The 27053-nt window shown below is 35.6% G+C and overlaps 3 protein-coding genes across 10 annotated transcripts in view; 2 read left to right on the forward strand and 1 right to left on the reverse strand.

Moving 5' to 3' along the window:
- LOC136348608 (receptor-type guanylate cyclase Gyc76C-like) overlaps positions 1-15193 on the forward strand; it is a 51260-nt gene extending 36067 nt beyond the window's left edge. For 3 of the 5 annotated variants that reach the window (XM_066299570.1, XM_066299573.1, XM_066299571.1), the window contains 17 exons: positions 93-333; positions 393-539; positions 6731-6954; positions 7141-7312; positions 7374-7552; positions 7661-7954; positions 8010-8276; positions 8330-8401; positions 8925-9297; positions 9347-9542; positions 9597-9737; positions 9795-10017; positions 10075-10219; positions 10379-10771; positions 10918-11220; positions 11279-11597; positions 13215-15193. In XM_066299570.1, coding sequence (XP_066155667.1) covers positions 93-333; positions 393-539; positions 6731-6954; positions 7141-7312; positions 7374-7552; positions 7661-7954; positions 8010-8276; positions 8330-8401; positions 8925-9297; positions 9347-9542; positions 9597-9737; positions 9795-10017; positions 10075-10219; positions 10379-10771; positions 10918-11220; positions 11279-11597; positions 13215-13404 — 3879 coding nt within the window. In that variant the 3' untranslated portion in view covers positions 13405-15193. Of the gene's footprint in view, positions 1-92; positions 334-392; positions 540-6730; positions 6955-7140; positions 7313-7373; positions 7557-7649; positions 7955-8009; positions 8277-8329; positions 8402-8924; positions 9298-9346; positions 9543-9596; positions 9738-9794; positions 10018-10074; positions 10220-10378; positions 10772-10917; positions 11221-11278; positions 11598-13214 lie in introns of all 5 variants that reach the window. The other 2 variants (XM_066299574.1, XM_066299575.1) reach the window with 2 other exon arrangements.
- A 1538-nt stretch (positions 15194-16731) lies between these two features.
- LOC136348615 (tetraspanin-33-like) lies at positions 16732-19136 on the reverse strand. Of its 2 annotated transcripts, XM_066299590.1 has the most exons (6): positions 19016-19136; positions 18689-18956; positions 18433-18636; positions 18205-18378; positions 17969-18148; positions 16732-17530 (listed from the first exon to the last, which is right to left on the reverse strand). In XM_066299590.1, the coding sequence occupies exons 2-6, from the start codon at positions 18800-18802 to the stop codon at positions 17342-17344; spliced, it is 861 nt and encodes a 286-aa protein (XP_066155687.1). In that variant the 5' UTR covers positions 18803-18956; positions 19016-19136; the 3' UTR covers positions 16732-17341. The 2 variants fall into 2 exon arrangements, with proteins under 2 accessions (XP_066155687.1, XP_066155686.1); XM_066299589.1 differs by having other exon boundaries at positions 18689-19136.
- Positions 19137-20188: 1052 nt separating this feature from the next.
- LOC136348612 (protein Loquacious-like) lies at positions 20189-26031 on the forward strand. 3 transcript variants are annotated; one of them, XM_066299583.1, is made up of 8 exons: positions 20189-20380; positions 20941-21073; positions 21395-21556; positions 21886-22190; positions 22464-22623; positions 22883-23020; positions 23824-23973; positions 24533-26031. In XM_066299583.1, the coding sequence occupies exons 3-8, from the start codon at positions 21407-21409 to the stop codon at positions 24779-24781; spliced, it is 1152 nt and encodes a 383-aa protein (XP_066155680.1). In that variant the 5' UTR covers positions 20189-20380; positions 20941-21073; positions 21395-21406; the 3' UTR covers positions 24782-26031. The 3 variants fall into 3 exon arrangements, with proteins under 3 accessions (XP_066155680.1, XP_066155679.1, XP_066155681.1); XM_066299582.1 differs by lacking the exon at positions 20941-21073 and having other exon boundaries at positions 20193-20380; XM_066299584.1 differs by lacking the exons at positions 20941-21073; positions 23824-23973 and having other exon boundaries at positions 20195-20380.
- Positions 26032-27053: the final 1022 nt, after the last annotated feature.

Genomic DNA, 27053 nt, shown 5'->3' on the forward strand with positions numbered 1-27053 from the left:
CACACTAGTCCTCACTAAGCCCACCACTCAAGCACACCGCGATTTTAGAATTGTTTGCAAATGTGTGTTTTAGTATCTCGACGGTATTTTAGGTCACCAAATCTATAGTTTCCCTGCTAAATTACTACAATTGGAACAAGTTCTCGATCATTTACGAGGAGGGTTGGGACACGGTAGCGCATTCCTTGGAGAAGCAGGCGGAAGCTCGGAACATGTCAGTGCAGCACAAGAAAAACGCTCGTGACCGGCACAAGTGTTGTGAACAGAACTACAAGTGTTGCCAGACCGGGTTCTGGTACGAGTTCATCCAGAGTTCAAAAAACAAAACGCGAAGTAAGCTCGTTTGCTTTTGCTGCCCAGTGTATCAACATTCTAATCTAAGATTGTTTCAGTTTACGTTTTCCTGGGCACTTCAATTTCATTGGTGGATTTCATGGATACCATGCAAAGAGCGCAGTTATTTGAGAACGGGGAGTATATCGTGATTTACGTGGATATGAATACGTATCTGAAGAAGGAAGTTCACAAATATATTTATAGTAAGTAATCATGTGACTATTCATGCATTATTGAAATCAATAGGGCCTTAATTTTTACAACTGATTATCGAGTTAAAACTGACATGTGGAGTTAGTCCCCACGTTGTCATTCTGGGTCATATCGACAGAAAACTAAAACGATATATTTAGAAAACGAAAAATTAAAGTCCATAAGTCTCTAAATAAAATTGAGCATCTCTACTCTTAGTTAGATTTATGGGCAATCATCATTAGCTTTCATTTTTCTTATGCAGTGTGACCTAAATAAGCATGTAATAAATTAAAAACACGAAGAACAGGCAATGTTATCGGCTACTGAAAATCCCGTCATATTGCTTTGCGAAATTGAATATACCGCAGATATTCAAAAATCAGCTGAATTTGTTTTGCATAAACAAATATACATAGGCAACGGGATGCCGCACCTGCACATAATAAAATAGTTTTATAGAAATATCTCTCAGAACATCTTTGGCCAGCCCGTTTTCCAGATACAACCCCATTTGATTTTTTATTTCTTACAGTATACATAAAAGAATTATGTTTATTGACTTAACCTTGAAGCAGACGAAGAACTACAAAGGGAAATTCTTGAAGCTTCTGACTTCTTTGCATTTCCCACTCTAACTTGTGACAAAATAAAAAAAGAGTTCGAAATGTTAGGTTTTTTCAAAATAACTAAGCAACCAAAAATTATTTTTTATGCCTTTTGCACGGTGAAATACTTGTTTCAATACACGACCTTTCTTCCATTTAACCAACCAATTATCTATTATCGTTTCCGACATCGGTGTTGCTATTACTATATACAACAAATCTTTATTTCCAGTGGAAAGGGGCCATCAACCCATATGGTCTTTCAGCCCGTTCCTATTACTTAATATATTTATTTTAAATATGGTGGTAAATTATTGTGCATGAAAATGGGTTAAAGCGTAACTTATTTTGGTATTATAGAGTACAATTTCAGTTTAGAGATCGGTTCAAAAGCGATGCATAGTATTCTCTAACAAGTGGCTTTCTCCTTTCGAGAAAGTTAATTAGGAGAATTCCTTTTGCCTCCCAAAGAGCTTACATCACCTTCTAGCTGATGAACCTCACTTGACCTTTTACGTTATGGGTTCTCCGTGTGCGATTCATTGTCTTCATTGCTACCATGCTTTTTATTAAGACCAAACGTATTCCATCAGCTAGAAAGGCGGAGTCTTAAGTTTTATTTTTGACGCAAACGGAATTCTCCTAATTGACTACCTTGGAAGGAGAAAACCTTTCCTTGAGAATTTCTACCGAAACAAACGACTTATGTTTTCTTTGGGGTGTATTTATGTATACTCACGTGTTTCATAGAGCCTCAAGAACAATTTGCCACCTTTCAGTTAACCGTAGTATATCAAGTAAAACCCAAAAACGAACCAAGACTCTTTGAACGAGCAGGATGTTAGAAAATGAGAAAAATTCGCTATTCAAACAGATATTTTCTTAACTTTTGAAGGCGATCAGAAACACAAAAAATAATGATGATTCCAAAATCTGAAATTCTGCCTAAAATGTACGTTCAAATATTCTACTGCTGGAGTTGTTTCCAATATTATACCAGGGAAAGCGACAGTAATAAATTTATTGTTTCCAAAGGTTTCAAGTAATCTGATGCGTCGTTTAACATCAAAGCTCGCCAGCCTGCTCACGGTGTATCCTTTGCTAGTCTTGTTACTAATGCGATATTTACTTTTTATTCATTTGAAATCTAAGAGCTTTTCTTAAAGTGTGTATGCGCGATTTCCAAACCAATTTTTTCCAGCAAATAAAAAAGTGTAGGCTTGCCTATTAGGAGACGTATGCAAAGAAAGAGTTTTAGTAACTTATTAACATCAGCAAATTATGCATTTGAAATTAGAATTTAAAACAAGGAAAAAAGGGAAAATCTGGCAACAGTAGTATTGCCCCATATTAGAAAATAGATGATTTATCACGGTTTTTTTTTGTTTTTTGTTTTTTTTTAATGAGAAAAGTTGCCATACAGATATTCCTCATGACTCATTAAATGACGGGCAATTGATGATAAATTGCCGCTCATTATTCACATAAAATTATGATCTGGCAACACCCATTTTGACTCACTAATTGAGCAGACGATTCGACGTGCCTGCTTTGGAACAAAGAAACACGAATACGTTGCCGTTCATTTTGCAAATGGGATTAAAATCGAAAGAAAACTCATAAAATGGGAAAAAGAAAATGTTGAGACATTTACCTTTGCTGCTGCAGGTGAAACTAAACTCGAAAGATGAGAGGAAACGATCCCTGGAACCACGCATTTTTCGTCACTAAATCACAGTCACACTACAGACTTATCATGAGTCTCTGAAACATAAGAACACTGGTTTGACGTCGACTCTTTTATTCAGCATAAGAAACGCGTTGCTTGCAGTCCGGCTTACACTCAACTGAATAGTAAAAGAAATTATATCGCTTCGGAACATACAAAAAATTTACGTCGTTTTGTAAACACACAGCTCACATGTCTTAAAAATGGATACGTAGGAAACAATACAGGGTGTCCCTGAACTACCTAGCCAAACTCCAGGAAGTGGTTCTGCACATCATACGCTACCAAAAATGTAACGTGAAAAGTTTAGGAAAACTCAGCCCACTTTGAGAACATCTCATATTTTGATTTTTGAGGACTTGTAGTATATTTTAATCTAAATACCCCTTTATCTTCCTCTGCATTGCCGCTACAAAAATTCCAATAGTATAGTTAGAAAGCCAATTAAATTTCCTATTTTAAATAATCATTGTGAGTTCATCTTATTTGCACTTTGTTGGCTTTCCAGAGGCCTGAACTTAAAGCTTTTTTTTCTGATAAATTTTCAACTGGCCATTGGTCCAAAAGGTTCCTCATCTTATATAATTTCAAGCTTCATAAAAAAACATCTACAACCAAGTACCCTTCTACCATTATATCGTTTCTTGAGTTTGCCTTACTTCGAAAAGTAAAGGCGTTGTCAGTTATTGAAAACTCCTCACCCAGAGAAAAGCTATTTGCAAAAAATTTGAAGTACGTTAAAAACACGTTTGTTCAAAAACTTGTATAAAGAATATGTGCAGGTCGTGTCCAAATAAGTGAAAGGGGAGGAAGGTCGGTTGCGCCATCCGGACCATTCTTCGGAGGCGTAGGTTCCGCTTCTCTAAACAAGTAAGGCATTTTGAACGTTATTTATAAATTCTTGTAGTGTTTAGTTCAAAATGTTTTTTGACGATAATGCAGCAGCAAGTACTTTTTTAAAACCAAATTGACGCATTTGATTTTTTTTTGAAAAATTTTTAAGAAAAACTGAATTTATGCGCGATTTTGCGAACGTCATGTATACTAACTCAGCTCTGCCGAAGGCATTTTCAACCACGAGTTTTTGTTATAAAGCAGTTGCAGCTTGTTAAAGTCGTCAAAAATGTCAAAGTTTCGTCATTTTGCGCGAAAATCGTCACTCTTTGGCGTTTTTGAAAGGCTGCAACTCCCTTATTTGTTGTTCGATTTTGATCAAATTTTCAGGATATATGAAGAAAAATCCTCCCTGCAAGAATGTTAAAACCACATTGAAAAATTTCCACCGCACAAGAAGTTTTCGAAACGGAGTTTTTTTTAAACGCTGGAAAGCACTCTAAAAGTTAAATTTTCAAAAGTTGCTCGATTACGCAAATTGAGTTTCGGCTTGAATTTTCATTATACAAAATTTGAACAAAATCAGTCAAAAGTTACGGTTTACAGAATTTTTTTTCGGCTGTACGGATACTTTTTTGAGTGACTGTATTTCTAGAAAGAAATCAAAAACCAAGTAGGTTTATTCCCTTTACCCCTTTAATATATAATTTTGGTATGATGCCCTTCAAAGCACGGTACTACACAGAGCGCCACGCTACATTGAGAACACACCCAGACAACAACACAACTACTACTTGTAGCGCGATTCTGACCTCTTTTCATGTTTGGCACGAACAATACATCTTCTTGTTGGTCTTAGTTTTTTATGGGTAGCTGGAATGTGTGATAAGAAATGTCTTTCAGTTAGACGCAATAGGTCTTGTTCTTCTGCCAATGGTCTGCCGCCAAAACGTGGAAGTGGAGTATGATATTTGAAAATAATTTCCTTCAGGAGTTGGAAGTGGAACTTCTCGAGAGGTAAATGGTTGGTAGTAGTAGTGTTGAACTCTTGGCAACTATTTAGAACCGCCACGTCTGCTAAATGGAAAAATGCTTTTTTGTACCATTTTTTGATTGATTGAAGAAAGAAGCATATCTGACTGGTCAAGAGCTCCTATATAAGAGTTATAATCTATGATACCCGTTGATTTGAATATCTGACGTCCAGTTTTTCGACGTATTCCAACGGACTTTACATTTGGTATATGGCTGGAAGATAACATATTTACTTTTCGTTTATCTTTGTATCTAACTGAAAGAATCTTTCCGCAAGTGCGATACGTAAATTCGTCAGTCGATAATTTATCATTTATTTTCGGCACATTTCTACGAGTCGATTTCACAGTCCCACAATCATTTGCTTTCATTTTGTGTAATAAGTCGACTAAATTAGGGCTTGTGTACCAATCGTCAATATATAGCATATGACCCTTTTCTAAATCATTTCCAGGTAAAACCATCACAATAATTCCTGATTTCTCAATATCATATCTGTGAGTAAAATCCTTTATATCGCTTGTGGCACCTGCATATATTATGAAATCTCATATGTACACCATATCACAATCGCACAATAAAAAAAAATTACACCAAATCTGTGGCATTCTGATGGAATGTACTGTCTGAAAAATGCTCTGTAAAAGTAGCAAACTCTCATCTATGCATAAGTTCTTATTTGCCATTAATTCTTCCTTGAATTTATTTCTCATATAATCAACGATAGCTCTAATTTTTACTAGAGAATCTTTTTCCTTTGGTACATTATCATTTTCTGAGAAATGTAGTAATTTCATTATGAGCAAGAATCTGTCCCTTTTCATAAGCGTTGAAAATACTGGTGTAGAAATATAAGGATCTGTAGATCAATAATTATTTATTTGTTGTTTTTTCATATGTGGCATTAGAAGGGCTGTGGCGAGAAAACAGTATATTTCCCGAGACTCAGCCGGTTTCCCATCTTTTCATACGAGAAAATTCTGAGTCGTCATTATTACGACATAAAAATCAAAATATTTATTTGCCTCATTTGCAATTACTTGCATTATGTCTGGAGTATAAAAGTATTCAAGAAATTCAAGCGCAGTTGTACCTCGAATTTTGCAACCTGAATTGCCCTTATCAAATTCATGAGTATCGGGGGAAAATTCATCATCGGTTGTCCAAGTCCAATCAAACCTGCCATTAGCCGGTGGCATTTGGTGCATTTCAACTTTATCGTCACTACTTCGTATATTGTTTATTGCTTCACCCTGATCCTGGCAAATATGTAATAAATACGTTAATTGAAAATATTGCCAAATCATAAACTGTTACGTGGTCTGATTCAAGTGATACCTCGTCTGAGCAGAGTTGCTCATATTCTCCGTCACTGCTACTTTTTGCAAGTATTTCTTCTAGCTCTTTATCCGTCAAATATCTTTTTGTTATGTTTGGAAAAAATATATTAAAAAAAAACAACAAAAACAGATTTCGTTCAAGAGGTATATGGTACCTACGAAGGCGAATAATGCAATGCGGCCCCTAGCGCAATGCTTGATGGCCTGCGCTTAATTCTTGTTCTAACAGGTCTAATCTAAGTTTATTACAAGTAAATCCGGCTGGAGCATTCAAAACCAATTTTGTTTTGAACAGCGAGTTATCTCGTCTTGAGCAGTTAAGTGCTCTTCGAGTACACTCGTTTTGAGCAGTAAAAGGGTTAATTACAAATAGATTTTAATATTTAAACCCCGAAGTTCATCTTAATATCTGTCTCAACATGCGGCTTGAAACGTATAGTAGCCATCTTTTTTAAATATGTATCATTTCTATTGTGATCTCAACACATGAGAAAAATCTCGCATTTCTTTGTGATTTGATCATCTCTTGAAGACAACCCTGGTCGTCTATTTTTTCCTTTTATATTTTCAATTTGGCGCATCTTACCGTTCTCTGTTGGACTTGTAATTTCACCTTTTCGACTCACTCATTATTAGATACATTTTTTTGACATCAGAATTCGATGAATTGGAGAAATACAAAAACTGCGCGGAACTGTCGGACTACCATAGTCTCATCAATCGGGTCAAATCGCTCTTCGTGGTGGTACCCACGGCGCCAACGGAGAACTACAAGAGCTTTTCCGAGAGAGTACGAGACTACAACAAAAAGGAACCTTTCAATTTCATGACATCGCAATTTCCCTCGGAACATGGAAAGCTTTTCGTCTCGTTCGAGAAAGTGAGTATAGTAAAACTACTTCAAATATAATACAACAGTGATGATGTAACCGTACAATCTGTAGAAAGGCTCCTGCCTTGACCAATAATGGCATTCATGTAACAAAAAATGATTCCCTTGATCTTCATGAACAGAAATTTCCTTGTACTCTCTACTGCATTCTTTTAATTAAATTTATGCTTCTAGTTTGTCAGCATTTATGCGGCCTATTTATATGACTCGGTGAAATTGTATGCCTCAGCTCTGCATCATTTGCTCTCAGAACAACCAAATCTCGAAGAAAGCGCGATTCGAGAACTATCGAGCAATGGAACTAAGATTATCGAGACTATCATTAAGATTAATCAAACTTATCGAAGTGAGTCATTCGTCTTATTCGCTGTAAACACAGAGATTTGAGGAGTGAATGAATATTGCAGGTATAACCGGAGCTGTGATAAAACTAGACAAAAACGGCGACTCCGAGGGAAACTTCTCAGTTCTCGCCTACAAAGAATCTACTAATTTGCTGTATTTGGGAGGCAGCAATAACTTTAGTTGTTTGTTCCACATGGCACCCGTTGGCCAGTTCTATCAGTCCGAAGAGTCTGCAAATCCGGTAAGTAAGTACCATATCTGTCTCCCTACTTTTGTTGTTGTTGTAACTTATTAGTACCTAATTACGTTTATTGGTAACCAAATTTCAATATCGAAAGCATATTTGCAGCAATATAAGATAAATCCAAACACTCAAATTAAGTGGCCCGGAGGGAACAAGCCGAATGATGAGCCTAGCTGCGGCTTCGACAATAAACTATGCCAAAAGGCGGATACGCACAGAAACAGCATAATAGCAGCAGGAGTACTGGGTATCCTGCTATTCTGCGCCATGGTGGTCACAGTCAGCATTTATAGAAAATGGAAAATCGAGCAGGAAATCGAGGGCCTACTGTGGAAAATCGACAGGGATGACATTCACAATTACTTCGAGAGGGATAACATGGTATCTAGTCCTAGTCGAGTAAATTGTTTAATAATTTCGAAGTACGTTTAACCGGTAACAAATGCTCTTTCAGTTAAGTCTGTGTAGTGCAAGTGTGACGTCGTACGAGTCCAAGGGTGGTTTGCAAGTGTTTACGACTACCGCGCAGTATCGCGGGGTGGTGGTGCGCATCAAGGAGTTGTCGTTCTCGCGCAAAAAGGACATATCTCGGGAAGTAATGAAAGAAATGAGACTACTGAGGGACCTGAAGCACGACAACGTCAATTCATTCATAGGGGCATGCGTCCTGCCCACCTCGTTGTTGCTAGTCACTGATTATTGTGCCAAAGGAAGTTTATATGTAAGTGCTTGGAGTTGGAAAGGGTGGTTTTGGAGTCGTTTTTCACTTTCCAGGATATTATAGAAAATGAAGATATTAAGTTGGATAAGATGTTTGTTGCTTCGTTAGTTCATGATCTCATTAAGGTAAGTTTTCTGTCGGCTTTTTATCTATTGTCTATGTTAAACAACGACAATTCATATTTTATGTATAGATCACTTCTGAATAACTTCACATTTGTCAAATTCGGAAGCGATTCTTCGTGTTACTGTACTATAGTTCTTATACAAATATACAGAGTGTAATATATCATCATGGAGACATTTAAAAAAATTTCCAGTGGTTCAGAGTAAACCAGTTGTGACGATTGTCTCTTCATATTGCGTGAATTTGTTGGTCTTTTAATTATTTTTGTCATATGTGTTCGTTCACATAGTAATCTTTTATTTATTAGTTCAGACTAGATGGTTCAGTATAGTTTCTGGACACCCTGTATTGATTAGAACCAGAGATATCGCTTAATTATTTTATTATTTAATTAATTAATTATTTATTTATTTAATTCTTTCGGTGCTAATCGTTATGAAGAGTAGGAAAAAGTGAAAAAATTGATTTGTCGTTGTTTTAACAACTGAACCTGCATAACTAAGTAAATTATATTTTTACCAGGGAATGCTATATTTACATAATTCCATGTTAGTGTGCCATGGTAATCTCAAGTCATCCAATTGTGTTGTAACTAGTCGGTGGGTGTTGCAAGTGACCGATTTCGGGCTGATCGACTTACGTCAGTTGGCCGCGTTGGAAAGCGAGGAGGAACACCAAACTTATAGAAGTAACACTAATCATTCCTATATAATTAAAATCAATCTCAACATTCAAACATATTTAGATATGTTGTGGAAAGCGCCCGAACTCCTTAGGGATGGAGAGCTCTGCGCTCGTGGTACCCAAAAGGGTGACGTCTACGCATTCGGCCTAATACTGTACGAGATATTGGGCCGAAGGGGCCCTTTCGGGCCGGTGAATTCTGAACCGAAAGGTAGAATTATCAGACTATTTTTTATTCTTAACTGAAAAAACTTTTTCAGACATCGTAATATCAGTAAAAGAGCCTAGAGAAGGTCAACCCTTGACGAGACCGGATGTTGAACTCCTCTACGATTCGGAAATTGGCTGTGATGGATATGTGTTAGAGGTGATGCAAGAATGCTGGACTGAAAATCCCGATTCGCGGCCCGACTTCCCTAGTATTAGATCTAGGCTTAAGAGAATGAAAGACGGAAAGTGAGTGCATTACTGCGTTCAAAGAAACGAAGCATTGAGTTATTGTTTTTAAAGGAGTAAAAACATTATGGACCAAATGATGGATATGATGGTGACGTACGCTAATAATTTGGAAGAATTGGTGAACGAGAGGACGAGATTACTGTATGAAGAGAAAAACAAGACAGAGGATTTGCTTCACCGAATGCTGCCCAAGTTAGTAATGCAGTCCTTCCCGGCTTTCAAATAACAACTGACTTAAATAATTTTTAGACCCGTAGCGGCAAGACTTACGAAAGGATACGGCATCGAACCGGAATCCTTCGACTTAGTTACAATATATTTCAGCGACATAGTAGGTTTTACTGCCATGTCCGCGGAAAGCTCCCCCTTACAAGTAGTTAACTTTCTGAATGATCTCTACACAGTATTCGACAGGATTATCAAGGGCTATGATGTGTACAAGGTGGAGACCATCGGCGACGCTTACATGGTGGTAAGTGACGATTCACGTTAGGTCAAAATGTTAGATAAAAGGAGAAAATTTACTAAGGTGTCTGGATTACCTATACGTAACGGCGACACTCACGCTGGTGAAATCGCTTCGATGGCCTTAGATCTGTTAGCTGCCGTCAAAAGTCATTGCATTGCACATAGACCACATGAGACTTTAAAACTTAGAATAGGAATACACACAGGTAAGTCTGGAGGATCCAAAATAATGCTGAGGTACTTGCGCTCAATGTTATATGTTTCAATTTGATATCAGGGAGGTTTCGATATATGCACCACTATCTTAATTTTTTTGAATATATTTTAAAATAGCCCTTTAACCTTCACCCATTGTCCTATTTCAGGTCCGGTAGTAGCCGGAGTAGTTGGACTGACCATGCCGCGGTACTGCCTTTTCGGAGACACCGTGAACACGGCGTCCAGGATGGAAAGCAACGGTGAACCCTTGAAAATCCATATAAGTATGCAGTGTAAAGAAGCGTTAGAAAAATTGGGTGGTTATATCATCGTGGAACGGGGCATGGTGAGCATGAAAGGCAAGGGAAGCGTGAGGACTTTTTGGCTTGAGGGGGCAACGGAACAAGCCGTGCAACCACGAGAAGTGGACTTGACCGAGTTGCCCCCGTTGTTCTGCAGACCCCGAAGGAGTCCAAAGCTCAACACTGATTCCCGACAACCCTCTATTATTGGAGGATTCGGGGGGTTGAACAGCAGGAGACATTCATCTGTCCCTAGAGGTGAGTTATTTTTTTTGATACGCTACTCACCGGAAGACTAAAAAGGGACACATTTTCTGTTATTTTCGAATTACGAGTGAAGTAGCAACTTCCTCGATTTTTACAAACGTAATCAACATTATTTCATCATATTTCTGTTTCTTTAGGCGCCAGTGTGGACATCGAAAGTTCTTCAACGCTCCAAAACTATAGTCCCTTAGTCCAACCACGCCATTTGGCCAAAGCCATCAGGAACAACTTGCACGTACCGGACTCGGTGGGTTCAAAACTCACCATAAATTCCACTTTTGACTGCCAAACTGCCGAGTCAAACGACGAACGAGCCCCGAAGTTGCAACCTCGAAGAGTACTGTCCAGTATAGCGTCCAGTTCGGAAGAACCCTACAAAAGTGTTAGTGGTCTAAGTAAAGTACGAGAATCAAAATCGTTGGATTTATTGCCATTAAATGGTAAATCAATGGTTAGGTAGGCAATATTATTTATAATAATCTTCAAATTGTTGTTTAGTGCACCAAGCAAATCAACCCGTGGACCTATTGGACGCCTTCCTGAAAGGCAAGAAGAGGTCGACGCGCAGCCTGGATAATTGCGACAAGTGCGGCGGAGAGATTCAGATCATAGCAATACCTAAAGACAAAATGGTTAACAACAATTTTCCAAACGGCAACTTGATGAACTTAACGCAGGAGGAACCATATTGTTACGTAGAGGATGCAGAGGTACCGCTGTTGAATCCGCCGAAGATGCAGAACTCGGTTATAGTGAGACGCAGAGGCGGCAGCGACTTTAATGATCTACCAACTAGTGACTGTTCGAAAGCCAAGTTGTGAGTAAAAGTTTTTGACGGTTTCAGCAGAATTTAAAAAAATTACCGGGACACGTCGATTTTGTTATGGAGGGGGAGAAGTCACCAAATTGTCCCGAATTCGTAATTTTTTATTAATAACACGTACATGGATAATGTACTTGAAAATTTTTAAAAATCTTGAGAACCGTTAGAGTTGCTTCCGGAAAGGCCAAAGTTAGCAAATAATCTTGGTTGAAACCAGAGGCACACACAGTTGATGCTTGATATACAAGAATATTGAATTTAATTTCCTAAATTGCAAAGAAAAATTGTAAATCAACGTTGATAGTGGATACCGCCATTGAGCTCGGGGAGCCCTGCAAAGGCACTTTACGGACTTATATTTTCGGCACCAAAAAATTACAAAAATTACGAAGCAAAATGATATTGTATCTTGGAAACTAAAACAGACGTTGCCAAATAGTTTTTATTTTGAGCTAACTCTATGATTAGTACATTCCGTATTTCGAATGTTTTATTGATCGCGCTATCCCTTGGCTGAATCATTTAAGAATCGATATAGGTTCGAAAATATACACATAAATATATGAGCCGTAAGACGAATGATAAAAACGACCCGATGGTCTCGAAACCTTCAAATAACTTTATACCCTTTTTTACGACCTTCAAACTCATCAATTTAGCCACGGAAACGATACGCGAAAAAAATGATATACGGTGTGTATGTATAAACATACTTGAAGGACATATAAATAGTAATAAAAACCATTTAGAGTGGTGCCCTCATAGAAAATAAAATTAAGCGAAGTTAAATTAGATATAGTGATCAAATACCGATCACTTATCGTAAATAAATCCTGTAAACAAAAACTATCATTGCTCATGCATTGAGAAGGAAATTTTCAGTTATCATTTATTTTTGATAGCACGCACTGCACTGCGTGGTCGCACGTGCACCTATGACTTTTTTCTTTTCAGTCGCAGAAATGTTTTCTTTAATTTAATTTGAAATTTGTTCAAGTATGCTATTCAGCGATCGTGCGATTTTTACCTAATTCCACCGAGAACAATTCAAACAAAACAATATCAAAATTTATAATATTCCATTGAAAACCGGGGAAATTTATCAAGTTGATAAACATTTTCTTGAGACATTAATGTATCTTATATTTTTATGATAAATTAATGATGAATCATCGAGACCCGTTTCAATAAAGAAATCTTGATTGCCACACTACGAAAACAGTAATAGAAAAAATAATTTTAGAATGATCAAAGAGGCATAACTCAATAATGCAACAGTCGAATATAATGAATGGGATACCAAACCAAATGAATTAAAAGCGTTTTAAAATTATGCATTACATCCCCCTCTTTACGGTTTAAGATATTTGAGAGAATGGCTTTATGGGATAGAGGGTTGAAACAAGCGCAGTTAATATCTACATAAAATTTGTTCTCCCTCGTTAACAAAATCTACGTTTTCCAGTGATTTTTTAGAAGTATACACCGTTTCAAGATGATAGGAATGGGAAGTTTTAAGATTGACGCCCTGTATATCTACCACTTTCTTGCAGTTTAACTCAATCAAGTCGACATTTACTTATTTTCATATATAAATTTTTTTCATTTCAGAACTCATTCACTAGACGCCTTGCCGACGATGGAGTACCAAAACCGGCTAGTACCGAAGAGTTCGTTTAAAAAATGGTTGGCGGGAATATTCAACGCTAACAGCCTTAAGGCCAGTAATACCAGCCTAAAAAAGGGCGTTTTGAGTGATTATAGTAATCTACAACCGCCCGATAAAGAAAGTATGGTTTAGAATACTTCGTCTCAAAAAATAATTTCCATGCAATTATTATAACGACATTCTGTGGAATTCTTTGAAGTGCCAGATGCTTTTGAGATGGACTAAGAATCCAGTTGGTTAACTATTTTGTAGATAGGTTAATACCCAGAAGAAGGAGTCCTAGAAGAATTTGTCTGCTTTAAGTGGAAGACTAAGCGTAAAAATCCTGCTAATCCGGATTCACTTGCTTAGATATGAGTGACTCACGAAAATTGTAGAACCTACGATTGTACTGGAAATAGCCCACTTCTTTATTTTAAATGGAAAATTCGTATTACTATTTTTTTTGTTTTTCCGCAATACTATGAATATGTCCTATGTACATATACAAGGTCTTTCAACTAAACTGTGCATGGATGGGGGGGTCTCGATTATTATATACGTATAGAGTCAGGTAAATATCAAGTTTTGTTTCCATGGGTTCTGTTCTCTTTCAGTCCATTTAATATGTGGACAAAAAACAATTCGTAATTGGATGATGTTTTTCATAAGGCCTCTAGTACAACTATTTGGGAGAGCTGTTTTAAACCGGACGACTCCTTCCGAGATGGTAGACACGTATCTTTCTTGTCTTTAAAAATGAATATCTTTATTTATTTCTCTTTTATTATTTAATCGGCAAAGAGACCTATTATATTCAGATTCCTTTTTGTGTAAATTATTATTAAAAACTGCACAGAAATGTAACAGTTTGCAGTGAACGAAAATCAATCAGATATACCTTCATTTTCCAGCACTTTATATATGAAGATGTGAGCATGGTTCGTAATCAATCAGTGTGTGTAAGAGGCTGTGAAAATGTGCTTTTGCATTTGTTGTTGATCTGCACGCAAAGGTTTCGCTTTTTATTAAAAAAGAAACAACGCCTGCGAAAGCACAAAGAGATATAATGTGTTATCTCATTGTAAATAATAATTTTATGACTTTTTTATTAGTAGGCAAGGGTTGTGCCAAGAGAAGCGCTCTAAACCCTTAAAATTTAAAGCCCTTAAGCATTTCAACTTATGCCGTGTGCAGTGTATGTATTATTATAATAATTATTATAAGGGCGCTATGCTACTTCTTGAATTTTCCACTGGTCACTATATATGAATTGGAATTTTAAGAAATTTATTTGTAAAACCTGTCTCGTGCATCAGTCACTAGACGAGTTTTTCCGATGCCGTAGGTTTTTTAATCTACTTTTTTTCATATTTTGTTTTTCTTTATTATTGTACAAAGTTCCGCATCATCTTATGTCGGACAACGAATGCACGAGAAACAGCGTAAAGATTAAAGATTTATTTCATTAGCAGAAGATTCATTACCACATCCAGCAAGATTCTTTTAATGTAAATGTGCCATCATAACTTAAATCAGTGTATATGTATTAAATATTGTATCTCTCTGTACAAACTTATAGACGTTTTACCCGGATTTTACCGTGCATTTTTGTTAAGTGGTTGGAAACTTTTATTTCGGATTTACTTTGTTTTTGTTTAACTTTTACGTCGTTATAAAGCATTAAAAATGTGTCTAATCTCTATGTGATACAAACATATAATGTTACTGTTAAATAGTGTAGTCAAACTATTGGTTAAAGTGTTCGCCAACGAATTAATGTCAACTGTACATAGTAAATATGGATATTTGTAATTATTAGATAGGCGGTTCGTGTGAATAAAATACAAGTAACTTTGGAAGTTGTATAAGAAAAGCTGATAAATGGCTTGTATTTTAGTCATGCTGGTCAATGGTTCAAAAATTAAATATATTTATTTTAGACGAGGATTTTTATTTCGAATACTGATTCCTTATACAGATATCACCAATTCAAGTGCTAGATTGTGCAAGTGGAGAAAGGATCGCACGAGATTTAATACGTCTTCGGCAAAAACTAAGGAAGTGGGTTAACAGACTAGCGGCTGACGTGGGCGAAAGCAGTCCAGTGTTTTGCCAGAACTTTCACCGTTTCAGATTTTTTAACGATATAAACTAATGATGGTTTAATTGTTGTTGTTTTTTTTAATTTATTTACATTGCTGCATTTTGCTTTGGTATTTTTTTTATTTTCATCGCCGAGTAGACAATGAAATCGATATAAATCCAAATATAGAGATGGAGCGCCGGGTGGACTGATCCCGCCCATTTCGTTGTTAGTGTTTCTCGGATTAAACCTTCTTTTGTAATCCTTCTCCTACTTTCACAATCCCTATGTTTTCACTTAAACTAATGTTACGCGTAGATATTTTAATTATACCTGCTTCTATATTTCCTTCGTTGCATATTATATGTTAAAGATTAGATTTAATATTATATTTCTTCGATATGCTTTGTCAATCGGGCATAACGATTTGTTTTATATTATATCGATTGGGAGGTCAAAGGTTTTTGTACCATTTGGGTGAACCATGTTAATGATTTATACAGAGTGAATCCCAGATAATTAATTTCTGTTGAAAACAGAATTATTTCCTTTAAAGAAGGAGAATTCCTTCAGAAATTCAGTTTTCTCCTGTTAGTGAAGAGAACAGTAATTGTTTTCCACAAATGACAGTTTTTTTGCCCCAGCAATAAAGTAAGAAAAAACACGTGAAACGTAGGGAACATTTATGTACGCACAATTTTAACTGTGGCATCGGCGGACTGCTGCACATCAATCCTCAATCCTCATCAGCATGCAATCAATGCCTCAATTCTATAAGCGTTTTATTAGATGTTGCCGCATTTAACTTAGTTTCGCACAAAATTGACCTTTTTCTGTTGCATACATATGTTATATTTTAGTCGTAGTAATTAAGTTATGTTAAGTTTTGTCAAAGAGTATTTTTCCACTTGGGATAATAAAGCGCATTATCTATTTTTCCATCTATCAGTAATTGACAGTTCTCAAACTTGCACTTAATATGGGCATTTATCAGCTTTATAATGTTATTATCATTTTAACTTAGATACTCACTTTTTTCTACTTTTTCATCGTATGCAACGTCCAGCACCTTCCCAAAAGTGCTGGAGGTGCAACTAACACAACTTCAATTTCTCATAGCTTAAGAGCGGGCGTAAGGTTGTCGATGAACCGCACAACAGGAGAGGGGATAAAATCATTCGATAGGCTGCCTTTCGCTACTTTGGATTTGATCATATCCATAAAATGCTGCTAGACTGAAAGTAATGTAAACTCGAATAGATTGGAAGTCTTCTAATATTATGTTCGGTGTCAGATACCCTTCGGTTGCAACTTGTGGCGGTAAAACAACAAAAACCTTGTAACTTCATGTTGTTTTCATCTTTCAACACATCATTGAAATAAAAATACAGATAGTCGAGAGAAGATTCTTTATTTTGGATACGTTAATTTAATTAATCAAATACAATTAACAATAAAAATTACTTTATTAATTAGATTGAATTATAATAACGATTTACTAAAATTAAAATCTGACATTATGCACTTCCCTATAATACCTTTATATTTTAAAATGCCTAGAAATATAAAACTTGGAGCACACACGTCAAGATGTAAAATTATAAATATTAGTCAATATCACAAAATCTTTAGATCTTTGTGTTTCTTTGTAATGAGCATATGAATGAGTTAATGCAATATTAATTAAAAAAAAAAACATCACGATATACCTCTCTACACTTAGGAGCAGGATAATATGCAATCATAATGAAAAAGAAATTACCTATATTTCAGAATTCGATCTCCTAAAGCATTTGGCACATCACGATTCGAGAGCAGTTTTGTTCCCAAAGTAGCAATCATAAAAGCTGGCAAATCATCGAGAACCCGCGACATAAACTTACAAACAGGAAACTTTCCTTAATCAAACATAATTCACAGATACATTATACATGATATATGGATTACATGCACACACACAGATTAAAATGGCAGGACATCATATTTACAAATATACCCCACGTTTCAACTAGCCCACCTGGATTTCTGCAGCTCAATTTGCCCTTCCAGTGTCTTGGACAGGTAGATTACAAATAACTGGGAGAGAGCTGCACCCAAAGCTATACCAGCAATAGTGTACAAATTGCCTTCGGCCCAAGAACGAACGACTTCTATGCAACCTGAAGTCCAAACTTTTTTACCTGCTTCAGCAATCTAAAAAGAATTCAGCATAATATATCGCCTGGTGTTTATTATTATCAACAACACAAGAAAAGATGGCTCACTCTTCCAAACAAATTTACGTTAATTTCAACCTTAATAAGTCGATTTCTGATTTGTATACCCTAATCAGACATGCTTTATTTACTATGCACTCCCTTTATCATGATGAAGCTTTGGCTATGTTTTTTAACCATATGGATAATCTCGAATTAGTTTTAATGTACCCAGACTACTTAAATACTCATAAGCATTAAAGAGATGTTGATTCATGAATTATCTCATAAATTTTGTAGATCGAGGATTGTGTGTATACACTATCATTTTGGCTAGATGATCCCTTGATATAAACCCAGGGAGGGAAAATTTTTCTTTGGTCTTTTAGGCAAGTGTGCTCTCTCTCTCTCTCTTAGTCCCATTCAGGTAACTCACCGTTAAAGTTTGTACTCCATAACCACACATAATGTTTACTAAACGTGAACTCAAGTCTGTGGCATTCATACAACAAGAAAATGGTACCCCACAATGCTCCACACTGGGAGAACTACAGTTAAAGTACTCATTTTTGGACCAATCCATATATCCTTCAGAACTGAGACCACAACATTTAAACTAAAATAAGACAGGAATTTTAGTACTGAAGTGTCATTTACAATGAAACAACTTACTTCTTGTTGAGCAAAGTCTATAAAATTTTGTAAGTCTGGATCATCTCTGTAAGTGTGGATAATTTGATCAGTAAAATTTTCTTCTAGCACAGTTTGCATTCGGTGTGGAAATACAAAGCTCAAAATGGCAATGCCCATTTCAATTAAGAAAAATACGAGTAGACATAAAGAGTACTAAAAATGTTTTATTTTAAACACTTGTAAATTGTTTAAAAACTAATAACTTACGAATTTGAGCAAACAAGTATTTTCTCTAAGAGCCCCAACGCAACCAGCAAAACTCACTATGAAAATCACCCCTCCCATAATGACCATGACTAGGGATATATTCAATATAACATCATAAACAGTCTCTAGTTTCACCCAACCAGTTAGTTGCCATTTATCAACAAAGGCATATAATCCAATGCCTATTAATAGCCCTCCAAATAGCTAAAATAATATTTTTATTTAATTTCTCTAAAAGTGATAAAGAAGGACTTACCCAAAAAATGAAGTTTAATAGGAAAATCAAGTATTTTACACAAGGACTAACATAGGTAAAATTGCTGTTTGGTTGTCGTCTGTAATAACCCCTTCTATGATTGCTCGAAGGCATATTTGATAAGATAGTGCACAATGGACAATTTTGGGGCTATTGTTTCATTAAAAAGTACACTCTTCTTTTAATTAACACTTCTCCTTCCTGATGTGTTAGCAATTGAATTGGAAACCATAAATAGGGCTGATATTATGTGTGATAGAAATGTTTACTAGAACAAAAATACTGTTTATTTGTGTGAATCAAATGGTAATTTTAAACTTTAGTTACGTTATGAAATAACGAAAAAATGGTTAATACACGAAACATTCGAAGAAAAAACTTGTACTGCCAACAAATTTGACATTTGCTTTGTTATTTACTTTGATTGACGTAATGACGTAATATTTAACGTAATCTTTAACTGTACGTGATCATGACTTTAACTTTGCACAATCTACAGCAAGTCAGCAAATTAGAGATGTGGCAACATGGACGAAATAGTGAAGGATATAATTACATAATAAATACATAATTCGTTGCATAAGCATTTTTTGTGTAAATTAACATATAGTCATTTAAGATGCAAGTTTTAGCAGAATTTTTTGCAAAAAATTCATTGCTACTTTCAGTCTCAGTTTTCAGTATTACATGTCTCAGATATTTATTTTAAGGAGTAGCAACACCTACCATGCATAGAAGTCTTACGTAGAATAAACATATGATTCAATTAATTTAAAATGGAATTTATTATACAGAGTAAGAAAGTTTAGAGCTAGTCGAGTATGTATAATTAGAATTTTTTAACAATAATATTTACACAGTTGAATTTACTGAAATTATTTAATTAATTTTCTAAGAGAAATAATTTAAGCTTGAAATTGTGACCGTTTATACAGAAGTAGATACAATGATAAATATTCACATTCGGGCCACCCCGAATTTATATTCCGTTAAAACATAAACATAAATATATATATACAATATGACATAAAATACATACAAATATATATTTAAAAAAACTCAAAGACTACAAATTTTCCTTAACAACTTGGATAAATAAAAATGGCAAAATCAAAAATATTGTAAATGCTATATCGACGATCCTGCGGTTAAGCTTTCCCAGGCAAAATTGTTTTTTTTTAATTCAACACGGATAGTTAAAAAAGGCATACCGTTACCATGACCCTACCAATCACAATATATCAATTGAAACACAATCGGAAGTACCTAAAGTGAAAGAAAAAGTCGTGACATCCGTGACCAATGTTGCCAACTCCGTGAAAATTATGCTTTTTCATCGACGTAGTGGCGACATTTACTGAGAGATCCCCGAGAGTTGCGACAAAGAGAGTATATTGTATACTGTGTGAAGAGGTAAGATACAAGATATGATGTTTAATAAGACAAAAGCTGCTATCTTCTTTCTTATCTCTCCTTGTGCCTGGTTACTTTTTGTAAAGTTGATTCGGCAACAATGGCAACACTGATTTTACCTTCCGCTGCCTGGAGGAGAAGTGTGGAGGGTCCATTGGTATCTGATATCGGCCATTTACGGTTTTCAACCTCATTGACATTTAATTAAAATTAACGTTTGTTAGACTCTATTTGCATCGTCTCGCATCGACAGCACGATTCCTAGTGACTGTAAAACTGGTAAGGCCATTTGGAACAGTAATTACTAACAAACGACACTAAGCACAGTACTGTGCCATGGGGAGAATTGGAGCATGTCTCCCGGCCCGGGTCATTTTGCATTATTGCGTGTCGTTTGTAACTTTTCTTTGGAAGATACTCCAAAAAAAAACCCAAATTGTAAAAAGGAGAAACCCTACTTACTTTATATTTCTACAAATTCCTTATCTAATTCTTCATGCAAAACCTGGAAATTGGAAATGTAGAAATAATACTATAAATATTTAATTGATTTTTGTTAAAGAGTAAATTGTGCATGCCATAAGTGCCGGTCTATTTCATTTCATTTGTATTCCATACATGTCCTTTTCCATAAAAATTTGATAGTAATATTATTTCGGTGAAGGGCATGAATTGGCTAAGGGCACTGCAGGATCTCTATTTTTGGGTTTATCCCTCTGTGAGTCTGATAATAACAATCACCCACAACTCAACATATTTTAACCACCCATAAATAGAAAGGGCAAATTAGTGTCATTTAGGCTGAGTAACACAGTAATATTATTCAACCATTATTAAAGTTTAAGAAGAAATCCACCACCTTTGGGTTTGATTTAGTGACCACTAGTTTTCCAGGCTATTGCTCTTTTAACTGAGTTACAAAAGCAGACTGCTTCAATCAGCCTGTAGGGAGAACCTTTTTCCATAACTTAAGTTAGTTGGCATTAATAATCACAGTCAACACTTACTCAATGTAGGCACTTTGCCAAACAGACATTAATAAAAAAAATTTGGAAAAGAGGCACATATAAAGTGTCTTTTTCTGTATGAAAACACGTTTTCATTCACTAAAAAATTCTTTCTTCCATAATTTAAAATGACACTAAAATTGAATCTCTTGAACAGTATACTGAATAAAATGACTGAAAATTTGTCATCTGGACTAATGCATCACTCTTTTGCTTTAACCATGAAAGTATTATGGTCTACTTTTCCAATGGAAACTTATTATTAAATGAGAAGTTATTTCAACAGGATAATTACTTAATGCATCCTGTCAGCCACATGCAGCAACAACCTGGAATGCCACCAGTGCAACCTCCACCAGGGGGTCTTCATCATCCTCGCAAAACAAAGCCTGTGAAAACAATGCAGCTCCAAAGTGAGAGGTTAACTTTAACTGAAGAAGCTAAACTGGTAAGGATTTGTCAGAATATTCAATATTATTATTATGGGGTATAGGGTAACTTTTTCAAAAGAAAAATGAAATTTAACAGAGATAAAGTATTCAAAACTGTAATAAATTGGCCAATATGCATCAGCTGACTCTAGGACGCTAACTAAGCTTTTGCCTCAATCCTAATAGATTTCACGCAATTCATAAAATTACAAGTAATGAAATTTTGATGTATCTGTAAGAGTCTCCTGATGAAAGTGGATAAATAATTCTACTTTGGTAATCTGGCTCAAACACATTTAAAACCAAATGAAACTAAAGTTTTTATTGAAATTGTTTCCATCTTTAGGTTTACACTCCTTCAGACGTTAATGGGTCTATCAACAACAAGACTCCAGTATCTGTCTTGCAAGAATTGTTAAGTAGACGCGGAATCACTCCTAAATATGAGCTACTTCAGATTGAGGGAGCCATTCATGAACCAGTCTTCAGGTACAGAGTGTTCCTGAACTCTGACTTTCTAGCTACTGGTACTGGAAGGTCCAAAAAGGATGCTAAACATGCTGCTGCAAAAAACTTGCTGGATCTTTTGGTGGGCAAAGTAACGCCTGAACAAGCCAACCAGACAAATGGGACTCCTGGGGCTGCTGATATGTAGGTGTAAAGTTGAGCTTCTATATCTTTGTCATCTACTAAATTGTTTTGAGACATTGAAAGTGGTGTTGTTTTGTAAACATCAATTCTAGGTTGTAAACTAAATTTTGTTTTGGGAATCTGCTAGAACATAATTGAATTTGAGTTTAATTCTAGTTATGCGTATACACAAGCTGTGCGCTCGAAAGAATATATTTCATTATACTGAATATTTGAATACCAAATTATGGAACAAATTTTATAATTTACTATTAATTTATCTCATTTTGATAGAACTGCCCAAGTGGTGTCTCCATATGATGACAAAGTCATGGGAAATCCAATTGGTTGGCTTCAGGAGATGTGTATGTCTCGTCGCTGGCCACCACCGTTGTACGAAATGGAACATGAAGAAGGTTTACCCCACGAACGTCAGTTTACCATTGCTTGTCAGGTATATCAATTTAGCTTATATTATACCTTCGCTGTCTATTTTCAAGCAATTTTTTTTTAATACTTCGATAAAAGATTCTTGTTCGCGTAGCTATGTTCTTCCGATAAATGTAACAACAGTTTCAGCTTTAAAAATTACACTGTGTCAAACATTAATTGCTTATAAGTAATTTGTTTGATATAATGTAACTCCTCTAGCTTTTATGTGTACATTTTGGTATTTTTTAACTGTTTTAAGGATTATTTTTTATGCTCTTCAGGTCTTAAAATTACGTGAAATTGGTACCGGAAAATCAAAGAAGCTCGCAAAGCGTGTCGCTGCCAACAAGATGTGGCAGACTTTGCAAGACTTACCTTTGGACGGGAACAATTTTCCAGGATTTGATCCGGATGAGGAGGTATGTTGTTTCTTGACATTGTTAACTTGATTTAACAATGATTTTTTTTTGAGTAAAAAGAAAACGCAGTTTGCTTCCATTTAAACGAGTCTCTCTCCAATGGTATTCGAGATTTTCATGTTTACAGTTGAATGTGGTGCATACTATAGGTCGTGAACGAATGACTATAGACTCACACATAATAAAATTCCCAATGAACCGCTGCGTATAATGATGTTTGATGGCTATTGGAAAAAAAATTGAGCAAATGTAGACAATCGTTTTGCGGCAGACCAATGTTGTCGAAGCATCAAGGTAATAACTTTATCACCATGCGAGGAGAAGCCGTAATATATTTTCGACTTACAGTTACTTACTTTATAAATACCAGACAAATATTTTTGTTATTTGAAACCAGATACGTTGGTTTTTATCTTCGGATATTAACAGATTTCGCACTGATCAGTTTGGCGTTCAGGGTCGTCGATAAAAAAGACTCTGGAAGTATAGAGAGTAGTCCAAATTCCCAGCAAGCTGATTTTGCGCTTTCGAGTTATATGTCTTAAGTAGCATTATGCGGTTGATTTGGCCGGCAGTTTAGGTATCTTATGTGCTCGGGTATTTTGCTGTTTTTCTGTTATCCTGTGTACATAAAACAATGCAGAGTTGAAATGATTTTTTTAATTAATTTTCGGTTATCTTTTCTTTTAATTTTTTCGCCTATAAAAGCGCGATTTGTATATTTTTCGCTTAATTTAATAAGTTCTGAGAAAAGCGCAAAGTATCTTAGCACATATTCATTTCAATTTCATGTATTGTTTTAGATAACGGGAAAAGCGGGTAACCTTCCGCAGCGTTACGCTGGGTTGAAAGACAGCAAAATTCCTATTCTAAACAACCAGCAGTCACAGAAGGTGTCCCAATTCCATAAAGCCCTCAAGCAGTCGGCGGGCAAGAAACTTAATGACTTGCAGGTAAAGATGCAGATATTTTGCTTTTTAAATCTCTTCACTTTCGAGTATCTCAATTTATAGTTGCTATATTTTAACAAACTTTTCCAGAGGAATAATTACGAACCGAAAAAATCTGGGGCTTACACTTAAGAAATACCCTGTATTTCGGAAATGAAACCATTCCGAACATCCATGTATACGGGCTGTTTTTCATATTTAGACTCAATGAATGCCCCAATAAATTTCCACTATATGTTTAACAAACACCTTGTGTTAATATAGCCGCTGAAATATGTGAAACTATTGTCTAAGAGCGAGCCTTCCGTGCAGATAATTCTCATAATCTTAAAAATAATCTACTGAACTAACAACGCAAAGCTATTTTTTTAAATTAAACTGCAATCGGATTACTTTTATTATATTTCTATTATTATTACTTTCTCCATTTCTTAGGTAGTGCTATTTTATTGATAAAAAGTGTTATTTTTAACAAATGGTCCAAAGGAGAACTATAGAAATATCCAGTGACCTCATCATGCACCACAACAATCAAAGTTATCAGCTACATTTCAATTTTCAGACTGTCAATCTTGCTAGCAAAGACTTCAGCTCGATCCAGTACCTGCAGGACATTGCTGTCGAGCAAAATTTCGAAGTTACCTACGTAGACATCGAGGAAAAGTCTGTGTTTGGTCGTTGCCAGTGTCTGGTGCAGCTCTCCACTCTTCCGGTGGCCGTCTGTTTTGGCATCGGCAAGTTGCCAACAGATGCACAGGCCAATGCCGCCCACAATGCCCTGGAATACCTGAAGATAATGACCAAAAAATGAGCTGATTCCGCTTCAAGTTTTCATCCGGACTTGTCCGAGATCTTAAAAATTGCGCCTGTTCAATCGCAAGGTTCCCCAGCACAACGTTGCTGGGAATTTCACAATTTTTGCTTTCTTCTCTTTATAGATTCATTTGACGGTTCCGTGCCGACTCTGATTTAGACGAAGCGCTGGCGACAGTGTTTTTTCATGTGTGTTGTTTTCACGGGCCTTAGCCGTTTGTAGTTTGTGCCGTTTTAGAATGTTCGCTATTATTTAGAGTCTTGATTTATTTGTAGTTTAAATCTTGTTCTGTTGAATTTTCCAGGAATGTTTTTAATTTTTATTGAGATGGTAGTGGGTTATTTGCAAATAGGGCTCATTTGTATATTTTAAAAGAAAAGCACAAATTGCGAACGGCTTTGGAGACTCAAACGTAACCATATGTAAAGGGAATGATAGCGTGTATTTTACAAGCTATACTTTGCATAGAATTAGTGGTTTTTTTCGAAATAAAAGCAAACTTTATTTGTCTCCGAACCCCCTAATAATATGCACTACATAAATATTGAAATAAGGCATAAACTAGTATTTTATGCTCTTTAATATAGTAATATTTAACGGTGTTTATTATGAATATAATTGTAGCTTTGTTCTAGCCTAATCTGTAAAATGCATAGGCACTAGCGCGTATTCTAATTATATCGTGACGTGTGAGATGTAATGGAGCCCCAAACTACGAGATATACAACTGACGTATATGATGCGTAAAGGGAGCATTTATTTAATGCAAAGTATAGAGGTTGTACCCCATAATAATAATAATAATAAATAGTCAGCGTAATTAACATATATGTCAATAAGCGAGCTAATGGTCTATTGATGCTGTGTAGGCCTTTATCCACTGGCACACCGACCTTCGCTCAGAATTCTACTTGCATTCACATTGTTTGTTTCTCTAAAAAGTAGGTTCTACATTTTTAGATGAACTCGATGGCCATAGACTAAAAGTGAATTCCTAGTCAAATTAAAGTCGGAAATTTCTTACACACATATCACCAAAACTCATTATTAAAGGAGTTATAATACAATATGATGCTCTGTTACATTTAATATCACAGATAACTTTTTTAAGTATTGACTTTTGCACAAGTGTACATTAAATATTTTCGGCTTGAAATTGACTAAGACACACTCGTAGGTTGTCTGCGGCCATCGAGCCGTGGGGATTGATGTGTATGCTAATTAAATAAATAAATATCAAAGTTTGAGTTTTATTTTTGTTTCCAAATTTCTCATCTTCATTCTAAAGGAAACATCACTCTGTATCTTACCAAATTTCACAAAAACTGGTTGACGGGATATCCAGAATGATCCGAATTAATTTCCAATTTTTTTTTGCTTAAATATATCTTACTTAAATGATGAGTTGATACGGTTAATTTTTTGTTTTTAATTAAAATCATTTAGACATTAAGTTTTCAGATAAATGTGTAAATAAAAACTAATCATTATTTTGCATAACCAACATAATTGGATTATTCACATTGAAATTGGTGTAAAAAAATTAAACGTATTTGTCGCCCTTATCTTGGTTAACAAAAAGAGTTTTTTTTCTTACATTCAGTCATACGTTTATTAGAACTTTAATAATTATGCCAATCTTCACAGATAAAATTTATTTTGTTTGTGTCCCGAAAGAATCCTGAAACAACACAGATGACATCCGCATCGGGGCCTGGTCGTCGCAGTTATCCTGTTCCATCACCATGTCCCAGCTCAACACTATTGCGTAATATTACGCACGGTTTGATGCTTTATTACACTCAGTTAATTGTGATTGCTGAATTTGTGTTGTGTGTTATCCTTGAGTTATTTCAAATGTTCTGATATAGGACTAGAAAACCTATTTTATTTACAACCATCATAGTTATAATTTCAATTAGTTCTTTAATCATGTTTTTGTCATTCGAAATTTTTAGCGCCCATGAATGGATAAATGTGATGAACCTGATCGAACATTAGTTGTCTGCTCAAAACACTGAAGAATTTGAGCTCCAAAAAAAGAACCATAAAAACCTACGCATGGTATAGTAGAAGTGAAGGTAGGTAATATATACGGCGTGACATAGAAAAGAGAACACCCCGTAAAAATGGTTTTATTTAAATAATTTTTGGTATGTACGTTTCTTACACTAAAACAACTACTTCATTAAAAAATGAAACCAATTTAATTGTTAAAAACTAAAAAAAAATCATTTTTCGGTCTTCCGCGGTGTCTTATACATTGCTG

This window comes from Euwallacea fornicatus, chromosome 34 (genome assembly GCF_040115645.1).
Source record: "Euwallacea fornicatus isolate EFF26 chromosome 34, ASM4011564v1, whole genome shotgun sequence".
In the NCBI taxonomy this organism is placed as follows: Eukaryota; Metazoa; Arthropoda; class Insecta; order Coleoptera; family Curculionidae; genus Euwallacea; species Euwallacea fornicatus.